General features: G+C 47.6%; 1 protein-coding gene across 1 annotated transcript in view; it reads left to right on the top strand.

Moving 5' to 3' along the window:
- The first annotated feature begins 8,601 nt into the window (after positions 1–8,601).
- ARGLU1 (arginine and glutamate rich 1) overlaps positions 8,602–12,293 on the top strand; it is a 15,689-nt gene continuing 11,997 nt past the window's right edge. Inside the window, exon 1 of the mRNA XM_006018609.3 lies at positions 8,602–8,694. Within this exon, the coding sequence (XP_006018671.1) occupies positions 8,602–8,694 (93 nt within the window). The remainder of the gene's footprint in view (positions 8,695–12,293) is intronic.

The following is a 12,293-nucleotide window of genomic DNA, read 5'->3' as shown; positions in this document are numbered from 1 at the left end:
TGTTCCAGCCCCCCCCCCAATATTCCTCCCAGCTGTTCAGACTTCCCTAACATTGTTTCATTTCCCTAACATTCCCTAAAATTCCCAACACCATCATTGTTGCTCTGAGTCTCCCTCCCTCAAACATACATCTGAAAACCATCCCTTGTTTCAAATTTAGTGCTCATCTGTATGGTTTAAGGCAGACACACAATGAGATGACCCTGTATGTGCTAGTCTAGAACCCCCCAAACAACTTCCCCAGCTGTTCTTTCCACCCAGAAGTCAGGAAGAAGTACTCAGACCCACTAAAGAGGCAACCTTGCCCCCACCTTCCTGCCCACATGGAGAGGTATTTCCATAGGGACTCACACTTCAGATCTAGCACACACACAGATGGTGGAGGAAGAGAAGGGAAGGACCTCTTTAGATATCAAGTGACACAAAGAAGGCAAAAAACTAGGGCTGATAGCCTCCTTGCCCATAATCACATCAGTTTCCTCTGCTACCAGGTGTTATGTCTTCCCACCTCCTATTGACCTACCCATTGCCTCTTACTTCCCCTAAACCCCACCCTTCTTGCCAAGTCCCTCAACTCTTCTTGCTCCCCTAGTCCATCTTTACCTATCCCCTCCCTCAAGTCCATTCTCCCTTTATACCATCCACAAACCTTTCTTTTCCGTTTCCCACCATAATTCTTCAGTATCCTAATTCCTCTATTTTCTCAATACAACATTGTAGTACTGTTCCCCCCCCCATATTCCCTAGTTCTGAACTATAAAAATGTTAAGCATCTAGAAATTGTATGAGCACCACCTATTGGTGCTGAAATAGTCATTAGCAGTAACCCTTAAGTGCACTGAGTTCCATTGTTCAGGAAACTTGATTATATTACCCTCCCACTCTTGGATCTTCCTTTTAGTTAATGCTAATTGATTCATCAGTGCTGGTGCTCTGCTATAATAATCCCCCAGGTGGAAAAGTAACAACTTGCCAAGCAATCATTCTCACATATCTGTGCAGAACATCTCTAATTTATTACCTTTCAGAAAACAGTTAGATCTCCCTCTAAATTACCTGTACAAATTAGCAGGGCACATTTCCCAAAACTATAAACCTTCCTTAACAGAAGATAGTAGCAAAACATTATTTCTTTGCTAATAATTCTAGCAAGGAAGGAATGCAAGTTACTAGTGTGCATAGTACAGGTTTGAGAACCACAGAACACCCTTTCAAATCCTCTAGCTACAATTGCAGCAAGAAACCTCTCCAGCCTTGCTAATGATCCTGGTTTTCCCTAATAAAAAAAAATCCCCATTTTTCAGATATTAAAAAGTAACCCCACATCCAGATTTTTCCATGATTAAAATGAAACACCACTGAAGTATAGATATCTATAGTATATCTATATATACTATAGATATCTATATCTATCTATTAGTGGCATTTAATCTTTAAAAAAAAGATTTAAAAAAAAAATCACAGAAAAATGTGGATGTGGGGTTATTTTTTGATATCCAAAAAATGGGGATTTTTTTTTTTTTTTTTTAAAGAGAAAGCCAGGATCCCTGCTAATCAGGCACATTCAAGCTTTTGGGCTTATTTTGATAGGTACCACTCAAGAGATCTAAACTCCAGATTTTTTTCAGTACTGCTTCTCCAAAGTGGCTGTGTGGTCATGCACTGAAGTAGCTGAGATCTAGGGGGAGTGCAAACAGAACCATACTCAGAGCCCAGAAAAATTATGAAAAGCAATTAATTCTGTAAAATAGAGGTGCCCCCCTGGAGGCTATATCCAGAAATCATTACTCACAATCCCAAATTTCCAAGGCAAATCTAAATAAGCTTCTACATTTTAAAGACTCGTTAACCAAAATGAACTGCTCAACTCACCTGTATCAAGAGCTGTTGCCCTACTGTGATTAGCATGTTAGTTCTTGGAACAACTAACTCTCCAACAGAATTCAGTACAAATGGATAGAGAAAAGCTGAATGATTTTAGTGGAGTCTACCGCAGTTGTCATTACTCTAGTGTCAATATTGTGCTATGCACTTTATAGGCAGGTATAAGAGTAGGTCTCTGCGTCAAAAAACTGCCTGTGTAAAGACTTACACATATTCTTAGCTTATGTAAGACATGTTTTTAGCTTACACTGTGAATAGAACTGGACTAATTAAGTAATGTTAAATACAGGTATAAGTGTTTGCAGGATCTATGCCTTCAGGTCCTGACCAAAGCTTGTGGAAGCTTGCTGAAAGACTCACAAACTTCAAAGGGTTCTAGATCTAGTCATAACTGGGAGAGAGGAAAACAAACAATGAGTTAAAAAAGCAAATCGTGGTGAAGGTTAGCACTCTTTTGATTTCCATGTTTACATGCCTTGCACAAAGAATAAGCATAGCAACAGAAACAAAAAAAAAACCCCCACAGGCCAAATGGTACTCAATCATCCTACTATAAAATGAACAATAATGTGTCCTTGGAAATAGGCATTTTGTTATTGTAATTAGTGACATTTTTAATTACCTTATTTATTATGAGTTCTGTGAATTAGTTCATTTTTACAGAACTAGATCTGTTTCAGAATGAAACTAGTTCTAAAATTTAAATGAACCATTTCATATTATGTACATAATAAATCTGATGATTAAAATGATTCAAGCTGTGCCTCTTGTATCAGAGCGGTGAAATGTACTGTCAAATGCATTTTTAACAGTGTTATCCATTTTCAAAGGATGGAACTGTTTAAACTATTCTTGTTCTCCTCACACAATCCATAACTATGATGCTCCCCTGAAGGGCCAGTTCAAGAAGTGATAGTCTTTATGTATACAATCTTTTACATATGTGCAATGTGAAAAGCACTTTGTCATTTCATGGGATCTCCTTCCCATCGTCCAATTAAATAGCTTTCCCTTTGCAAAACATCCCCTCTTCAGCCATTCTAATGACTTATTCTCTCAACAGGTTTAAAAGAGAAAAAGGCTACTTTCCTTCTTGCCAACTGTTCTGTACTTCTGCCAGACCTTCTTCCCTGCTGCTCATCTGATCTTCCAGATGCTTGGTCTCTCCTCTATCTGTGGAAGAGCAGCTAAGAAGTCTGTTGAGTTGCTAGCAGAAAAACAAAGCAGCTGACAGAAACAATACATAACCAAAAAACAAGCAGCTTTGGCATTAAGTGTAAAAGAAATATTAGGCAATACAGCTTCTGCACCTGTGGAGCTCTTGGCAATCCAGAATGTGATACAACGTCAGAGAGCCAATTCCCACGTTTTTATCAGGTACAACCTAATAGTTTATGATCTTACAATAAACAACTCATAACTCGGTTAAACTGAAAATAACTAGGTTGAAAGAATGGATTAATGCTTTAATCTCTTTAGTGTTAAAAGTTCATTGCCCTCTGACCTTCTTTTCTCCTCTTATTATTGTGGGCAAGGTTATTTCAGATCACAATAAATTGCGCATCACATAGCGAAGGGTACTATGCTCTGCTGCTCTCTCTGCCTACACAGCAGATACTTTCCACATGACACTACTGGGGCTAGATTCTAATCCTTAGTCAGCAGAAAGGTGCTCCAGAAAGCCACTTTTTAATGTCATTAATCCTCACTATGACCATGGGCCAAGGCAGTCCTTGGCATCACCTAATGGCTTCAACTGTAGAGCTGCCAGATCATAGGTCCTGCAAGCCACCACCCCAAGGGGTAAGAGCAGGCTTCCTCTCTGCTGCTATGCATGTGCATAACTAGGGTAGCTGTGAAAGTCACTATTTGGCATTACGTTTTGCACCCAGTGCAAAGAAGTGTTCAAGATGCAAATAAGGCATTTGGATGTGTTAATGTAAAGAAAACGAATTAAAAAATATAGAAAGTTTACCAATGGAATAGAGTGTTACCTCACCTGAAGTCTAGTGCTTGATCTTATAAGCATAGTAAATTCTCTGTCATTCAGAATTTATTTTGATGAAAAGCCTGTAAATGTTAATATTATTCAATCCAGGAAGAAGGTAGGGCAGGGTGTCATCTCAGAAAATGAACTAGTTCAAAGAGGCATGGGCTTTTCTATGCAACAACTTACTTCATCAGATGCTACTACTGAATCCAGAAAAAGCTTAGATGAGGCTTCATTAGAGTATAGATGTGGCAGAGCACAGGGTGTCTCTGCCACTTTAAGGGCCTGGAGCTGGCAGCCTCCAGGTGCCTGATTAGGGCAGCCATTTTGAGGCCTAGGCTGCCTATATAAACAAGGCAGTTTGCCTGCTGGAGGCCAGGCAGCAACATTGCCTGGCTGTAGGGCTGCTGTGAATGACCTGGAGGTAAGGGGGAGCTGCAAGGGGATGGTTAGGAGGCTCCTGGTCCTGGGCATGACCTGAAACTACACCCTGCCAGGAGTGGGTGGCCTGGTGGGGCTCTCAGTGGCGCAGGAGCCCCCAGGAAATGCCAGGCCAGTTATCACCCCAGTGAAAGGTGGGTTGGGGTGCTTTAACCCCTAGCTCCCACCACCACTGGGTGAGTTACCCTTATGTTTGTTGGGGGCCCAGAGGGCCAGTGTTGTGAGGGGCCCAGAGAGGGCGGACCCTGAGAGCGTGATGGAGTACAGGGCGTGGTGCTGTGGTTGCCCCTAGGAGAAAGGGAGTAGTGGCACGGTGAGGCCCAAGGATGCGAGTGAGGGGCTAGAGAGACCCAGCCCGAAGAAAGAGTACCCTTGACTGGCCCAAGCTGGGGCCAGGACTAGGAGAGTCAAAAGGGCCGGGGGCTCACTGTGAGGGATGCCCAAGAGCCGGGGGCCTGGGGTCCCGACCGACCTTGAGGTGGGCCAGGGCCAGGTAGCTGAAGGTTCCGGGGGAACCATGCCCAAGAGGGGAAGATAGCTTCGGGGGGGCTAGGTAGCCCAGATGAAGGCGGAGTGGCCGCCTGACAGGAAGGATCAGAGTGGGGTCCTGTTAGGACGATTCTGGGGCCCAGTGTGGGGCCGGTGATAGTGTTAACATCGAGATGCCATCTGTGAGGCTTGGGCTGCAGTATTAGGGGAGGTTGGAGCTGCAGAGCACCCCCTGGCATCAGGGCACTACAATGGGCAGCCTCCCGCTTAATTGACATCGATATACGAATCAATTATCATCAAAGGCGTGGCGGGCGAGATAAGCGGGTGGTTGCCCAGAGACAGGTGGGCAGGCCATGAAGAGCTTGGCCCTGAGTAGGCCTCCTGTCACGGTGACAGGTGGGCGGGCCACAGTTCAGCCCCAGGAGGCCCCTTTGTCACAATAGACATTACAAAAGAATTAATGGCACACCTTGTGTCACTGCTACTTGACCCTGGGAATAACTGTGCCACATGCCCTCTGGTAGGTGGTACATTACCCCAGGTGGCCCCAGAAGCTGTATCTAAGATCCTGGGGGCCTTTGGGAGCTGCAGCCCCAGTGTTCCTGCAGCTAGGAGCCTGGCCAGCAGCCAGCCAGGCTCAGGTTTGGGGTGATGTACACTGCCACCATATGAGCCACCTTGCTTTTTTTTGGTGTGGGGTTTTTTTTATATTTGACCCTGGGAAATCCTGGGGTCAAAAAACCCACCTTGTGCTGTAAAGCAGCAGCACAAGGAAGGCCTGCATGTGTGGTATGTGGTGCCAAGGACAGGTCTTCGGTGCCACATACCACATGTCTGCGCTCATCTGATCGCAGCCTGAGATTTCAAATAAGAATTCACAGTATTAAAAGCATTTGACCTGTTGTGCTCTTTCCAAGTTCTTCGCAATAGAAGAACTGCTCTCCTTTTCACTCACAAAAAGGAGTGAAAACAAGAGCAAGCACTTTCCAGAGGCTGCTTTGAGCCTATCAGGAGGTGCCTCAAGATTACTTAGAGGTGCCTCAAGTGTAGAAAGATTGAGAACCACTGTTCTAGACAAAGGAGTCACGCTACAAATAAGGCACCTTTTTATTTATATAAAATTTTTATTGCACCACCAAACATCAGCAAAACATTCTTTTGTTATATAATATTAAAAAGCTGTGATCAAATACTGTTCTGGTTAAAATATTAGTTTTCAACTTATAACTTTACTAATTAAACTGAAGTAAGATCCTATAATGTAAAGCACTGACAGAGACCCAGGGTTGAATAAATGGAGCTTAATCTTGGTAGTGATTCATTACAATGTTCCAAAAGGTTTGACAGTTCTCTGTTTAGTTTTTATGACACAGTTCAGGTCCTGTGCACCTGACGTTGAATGGAACAGAGTACAATTATGACTAGAGCTAGTCAGAAAAACTCTGAAGAAGCACATTTTCATTAAAATTTGTCAAAACTGCAATGTTCCGTTGAGACGGAATGTAGTTTCTCTAGAAATTAATCTTATTGGAACCCAGTAAGGTTTCTTGCCAGCTCACCCACAGTAGCAAACTACTCGGCAAGACCCATCAGCTTGTAGTCCTGGCTTGCAGGTCTAGGGCAGCCCACCAGGCAGTCCCAGCTCTCCACAAAACAGAATTACTTCTTCTGCCTGGCCTTACTTATGATATAACAGGAATCAGCAAATCAAAAATTAAGCAAAGTGAGATTTTAAGACTTTTAAGATTCTTTAAAACTTTTTATGTTAGCAACAGGCAATGCATGTTTTGGAAAGTTCTGTTAAGTCCATCACAGGGGTAGGCAATTATTTTGGCTAGAGTGCCACTTAATGATTTTTAGTGAGCTGTCAAGGGCTGCAACAGTAGTCCTACCCCTTAACTGGTGCCCCGCTTCCTGATCACCATGTTGGGACTGGAAGTCCGACCCCTAGCCCCTGACCTTTGCCACCAGAAGTCCATCCCCTTGCCCCTGGAAGTACTCCTTTTGGGGAGGGAAGGTTTGCCATCTTGGAACCAGAAAAACAGACCATATACTAAAAATCAAATATCTACTATAACATATTTTAATTTTATTAAAAAATATATTTTTGTTCTGATTTATGTATGTTTGCATAGTGTATGTAGAGGTAATTGCATAGTAACTCAAAATAAAGTCTTACTCTTATATATTGTATGCAGGGGTGTGGCTGGGGGTGGGATTAGCAGGGAGTTGTGTATATGGGGGGGTGAAGGCATGTGGGTGGGTTTGTGGATGGGTGTGGGGTGTGTGTGGCCCCCTCACACGTGTTCCCCAGCCCATTGTGCACAACCCTTGCTGCTGGCAGCAGCAGCAGGCATGAGGCCCTCAGGGCGCTCATGGCCTATGGCAAGTAGTGCCCCCAGTGGCACACGGCTCTGGCTGAGTCACACAAGCTGCATGTGGCAGCACAGAGCAGCTTAGCCCACTGGTGTGTACCTTCAGGCCAGACCAGGCTGGCTGTGTGCCACCGTGTGCAGCTCCCAGCATTGCAGGCAGGAGCTATGCATCATCGGATCGGGTCAGGCCAACTCTGTGCTTCCACATGGGGCTTCCAGCACTCCAGCAGGGAGCCGCGTGTAGTGGCACAAAGCCTGTTCAGCCTGATGGAATGCGACTCCTCACAGTTCTCCTTCTGGTAGCCATACACCATCGAGCCAAGCCAGGCTGGCTGCATGCCAGCACACAGAGCTCCTGGCACTGCAGCCAGGAGCACACAGCACTGGACTGGGCCAGGCACATGTGGCTCCCCACTGGGAGTGCTGGAAGCCCCACATAGAGTCACAGAGCTAGCCCAGCCCAATAGCATGCACCTCCTGCACTGCTGGGAGCCCCACATGCTAGCACAGATCCAGCCCAGTCTGGCCTGAAGGTGCAGCTTGCGGGTCTTAGCCAGAGCCACGTGTCACCAGGGGGCTTTGCCTGCCATGGGCCATGAACTCTGAGGGCCTGCTGCCTACTGCTGCTGCCACCAGTGGGGGCTGTGCACCATGGTGAGGAAGGAGGGTATACGGCAGGGATCCCGCACCCACACACCCACTCTCAAACCCCACACTCCTCCACCAAATCACTAGCTATCCAGTGCGCTCAGTACTTCCACATGAGGTTCCTAGCTGGAGTGCTGGGAGCCCCATGGAGGTGGAGGCACAGAGCCCACCTGGTCCAACAATACAAGACCTCCTACCAGTTTTCAGAGGGGCAGCTGCAGGCTGGTAATGTATTTTTGGAGGGGTCCCACAGGTGAATAGAATGGCCTGGTGGGCCAAATCTAGCCTGTGAGCCATACTTTGCCCATTCTGGCTTATCAGGAAGTGCTTTTTGTTAAAGACTCATAAGTCTTAATGCATAAGTCCCACTAGAATCCAAACACTTGTAAAAAGGGATCCAGCAAAGAATACTGTCTGGACAAAGGCTCCAACCAATGTATCTGAACCTATGGCAACATCAATGGGAAGTTCAGATAAAACTCATGAGTGAACAAGTAGCAGAACTGGAAGTAGAACTCGGGCCTCCTCTCTCATAGACCCATACATAGCCTAACCACCACTTTTCTCTCCATCCTCTTCCTTGAAAGTGAGTCTTTCACTTTCGAGAGAGATTTGACTTTTTAAAATGTTATTACAGGAAACCCTCACTAATCTCAGATTTGTTGAGAAGTTGATGGGGGAAAATCGGCATCAGCAGATCATGAGGCAGTGCAGGATTATCCCCCACAAAATCGAACAAGTTTTCAATGCAGATGACGCAGTACAGTATTTATGGATTTCCCCATTCGCAGGGATCTCTACAACTCCGCGAATGGCAAGGGTCTCCTGTATACAAATATTAAAACAAATGATGCAAGTGCAAAGGTGAGTGTCCCTCCCAGAGGCCAAGCATGAAATACCTATCAGCAACAAAAAACACCAATTAAAACCACCTTCCTCAGGTCCCTCATGTGGCTACACATGTAGGACCAGCTGTCTGCAAAGTACCACCTCAGTGGCCCAGCACAACACAAACAGGTCCAAATTTTATTGCAAGGTGAAGTGTCCAAATTCAAATGTGACATACCCAGACAAGGAAGTGGAAGAGTTGTGGGGGATGGTGTCGGGGACAAGAGAGAGAGAGTCAAACCTTATGTAAATGACATTTATCTGTTGCCTGACAAAGGTATCAGTAACAAATGAAAGTGAATTCAGTTTACCTCCAGGTCAAAATAAGCGCAAATCATAACCCCAGACTTCTGCTTGGCTACATGAAGGTAGAGCCCAGTGCTCATGTGGCAAATTGTGGATGATGCCAATAGGATTCTAAGAGGATGCAGATCTTGTGAACTGAACTTCAGGATCAAGGCTGGGTTCAGAACCACTAGCCATGGAAGTGAACAAGCACTGATTGCATAGCATTTTAAACACAGGCTCACATTGTTCTCTGGAGCTGCCTTTCTTAACCACTGACTGCAGTAACCGCTCTAGGGAAAATATGTACTTAGAAATAACTGAAAAAGAAGGATATAAAACTCTTTTTCACATAGCATAATTCAAGTGTGGAACTCACTGTGGCAAGATAATGTAGAAGCTGACAGTTTCACCAAATGAAAAAACAGGTAGAGTTACCATATTTCCAAAGAGAGGACACCTGGGAGGGGGGATGATAGGAGGGAGGGGCATATGATTGTGGGGTGGCAGTGATATGCCCATGCCCTGCCTCTGCTCTTCACTCCTAAGCCCCTGCCCCACCCAGCACTGCCAGCCGCTCCCCACTCCCAACCCACAGGCCCCTGCCCCTAGTCCTGCTAGTGCCCCTCACTCTTGACCCACAGACCCCCATCCCTGCTGCCCAAGCAGCACATGTCACACACAGTGTCTCTTTACCTGGCTTGCCGGAGCCCATGCAGGGAGCACATGACCCCCAACAGACAATCACTTTGCCCGCTGCTCCCAGTCCCAAGCAGCCAGCTGAGGAGAGCAGAGGGAACAGCAAAAGACCCGGAGATTTTCTCTTATTTTAAAAACCCACCCAGACCCAGGACCGGGGGCCATAAAAGAGGACGTATTCAAGAAAACTCTTGGACGTATGGTGACCCTAGTTGGACAAATTCTTGGTGGAATGGTACGTCGGCAGCTATTGAACACTGAGGGGTACAGCCTCTGAATCAAAACTTCCTAGAACTTACAGGCTGGAGGCTGCAAGTGGGAGACGAACAGTGGAAAAAACAATGGCCATACCCAGCTCACTCTCCCTTTCAGCATCCACTCTCTGCTGCTGTGTGACGCATGTCTATTTGTTGCATTCAGCGTGGGGCGGGCCAGTAGGGGGTAGTCCTGCACTGAGCCACCCACCTCACTGCACCTGTCCACCTGCCAAGCTCTGAGTGCCTCCCTGGGGGCACCTCACGTCCCACCAACCCTCTTCCTGGAGCACACCCACAAGCCTGGCGGGTAATGCTGCCACCACCCAGAGTCTGAACTGATCTGGGACCTGCACCCTCTGGGAAACACAGGCCTAGTAGTCCTGGAGCGTACCTGACCCCCTGCAAGAACTTGAGGTCTTCCCTCAGTCTGAAGCACAAATAGTGGTCTCCCTTACTTAGCCGAACCAAGAGGACCCCAAGGCATAATCTAGACCCTCTCCCAATAAGTCTCCCACACTAGGTACAAAGGAGAACTTTATTGGCTACTAGTAGGTTTGGGTAGAGCAATATCAAAAAAATTCCTTAGAGTAAACAGTGGCATGGTAGCCTTTGATCATGCATCTGAGTTACTGCAAGCTATATAGCTAGTTAGATCTCAGGTAGCTTACTTACAAGTATCATCCAGAGGCAGGTGGAGATTCCCTCTGGAGGCAAACAGCTCATTGATCATGAGTTTCAAGAGAAAGAGAGAGCTTCAGATGGTCCAGCTTCTCTCTATGAGTTTTCATCATGGCTACTACCCCTCCTCCTGGGCAGTCCTTCCTTTATATAGCCCTTATGACCTCATTTACCTGGTCCAATGAAGGCCACCCACCCAATTGGAAATGCACCACTGGCTGCTGGGTAGACTGGCAGGGTCTTTAGCCCCCTTCCAGTCATGTTAGCATTGCTTTAAAACGGAGGCCACTGAGAATGCAACGACTGATTGCTTGGGAAAAATAAAAATAAAACAAGAATGGGAGCGAGGGACACAAGTCCAAAACAAGGGATCCGGAAAGGGACACTGAGCAGAGCAACCGGCTGGCACTCGCTGCCCTGCGAATGAGTCAAGGCCGCCTGTGGGCACCAACCAGTAAAACTTTGCCGGAGATGTGACTGGAGGAGCAATGGGAAGACAGCTCCAAATTTGCTTGGGATCTTCCCAGACAGACCCCCCCCCCCCGGTCTTGTAGCTGCCCAGCTTGAGCAGAACCAGGAGGAGGCTGACCATGAGGTCTTAGGGCTTGGTGGAGCCACAGATGGCAGTGTGTAGCAAAAACAGGTGCAGTGAGAAAGCCAGCAAGAACCTCAGCAGGTTTGGGAGAAGGCACAATAAAGGATGGGGACTTTTTCTGAGGCTTTTGAAAGTCAGAAACCTCAGCCAGCTTTAACAACAACAACAATCACTTATTGGGGCAGGATGACTAGTTGTCGCATGGCATTGTGGAACAAGTCCCACTCCAGGGACCTGGCAGCTCGCCATGCTCAGTGCTTGCAGGCTCAGGCCCTGCTATTCCCACCTGGCAGTGGGGAACAATGGGTTCACCCATCATTTGCCTAAATATTCACGTAGGGTGACAACTCCAGGCCTGGTCTACAGTGGACCTAAGCACATTCCGACTGCTAGGAAACCCAACATGCTCTTCACCGCTGACACCCGAAAGCAAGAGCCCAGCCTAAGTGATGAGCTCCAACCTGGGCGGGAGGCGAGCTGGGCGCATGCGCAGGGATAGCGTCCGCTCTCCCATACACCATTATCCCGCTCTGGCTGGGCTACACGCATGCGCAGTTACCGTAGGGCTCCCTACTATTAGCGTTTCGCGAACCTGAACTGTGCGCATGCGCTGGGGTGGCCGCAGTTCTCCCCACCACCGGCTTCCCCTAGTAGGGGTTGTGCGCATGAGCAAAAGTGGCCTCGGCTCTTCCATCGGCGTTCCCCGAGCCCGGGTTGTGCGCATGTGCCAAGGTGGCCTCAGTTCTCCCTCTCCCGGCGTCCCCCGAGGCCGGGCGGCGCGCATGCGTTGGGGCGGTCGCAGGTCTCCCCATCAGCGTTCCGCGAGGCCGAGCGGCGCGCATGCGCAAAACTGGCCCGGGCTGGTCCTGCCACCGGTATTCCCCGAGGCCCGGCTCCGCGCATGCGCTGGAGTGGCCGCGCCGCTGCCCCTCCCCCTCCCCCAAGCGCCTTGCCTCGGAGCGCAGCCCCGATCTGCTTCGGGTCTTTCCGGCCACAGCGAGGATCGGCGCGCGGTGCATTGTGGGGCGGCGCGCAGGAGAGTCGCCGCCGCTGCTGCCCTC

Source organism: Alligator sinensis, unplaced genomic scaffold, assembly GCF_000455745.1.
Source record: "Alligator sinensis unplaced genomic scaffold, ASM45574v1 scaffold46_1, whole genome shotgun sequence".
In the NCBI taxonomy this organism is placed as follows: domain Eukaryota; kingdom Metazoa; phylum Chordata; order Crocodylia; family Alligatoridae; genus Alligator; species Alligator sinensis.
Note: the sequence above shows the minus strand (reverse complement) of the source record. Positions and strands in the feature narration are given on the sequence as shown.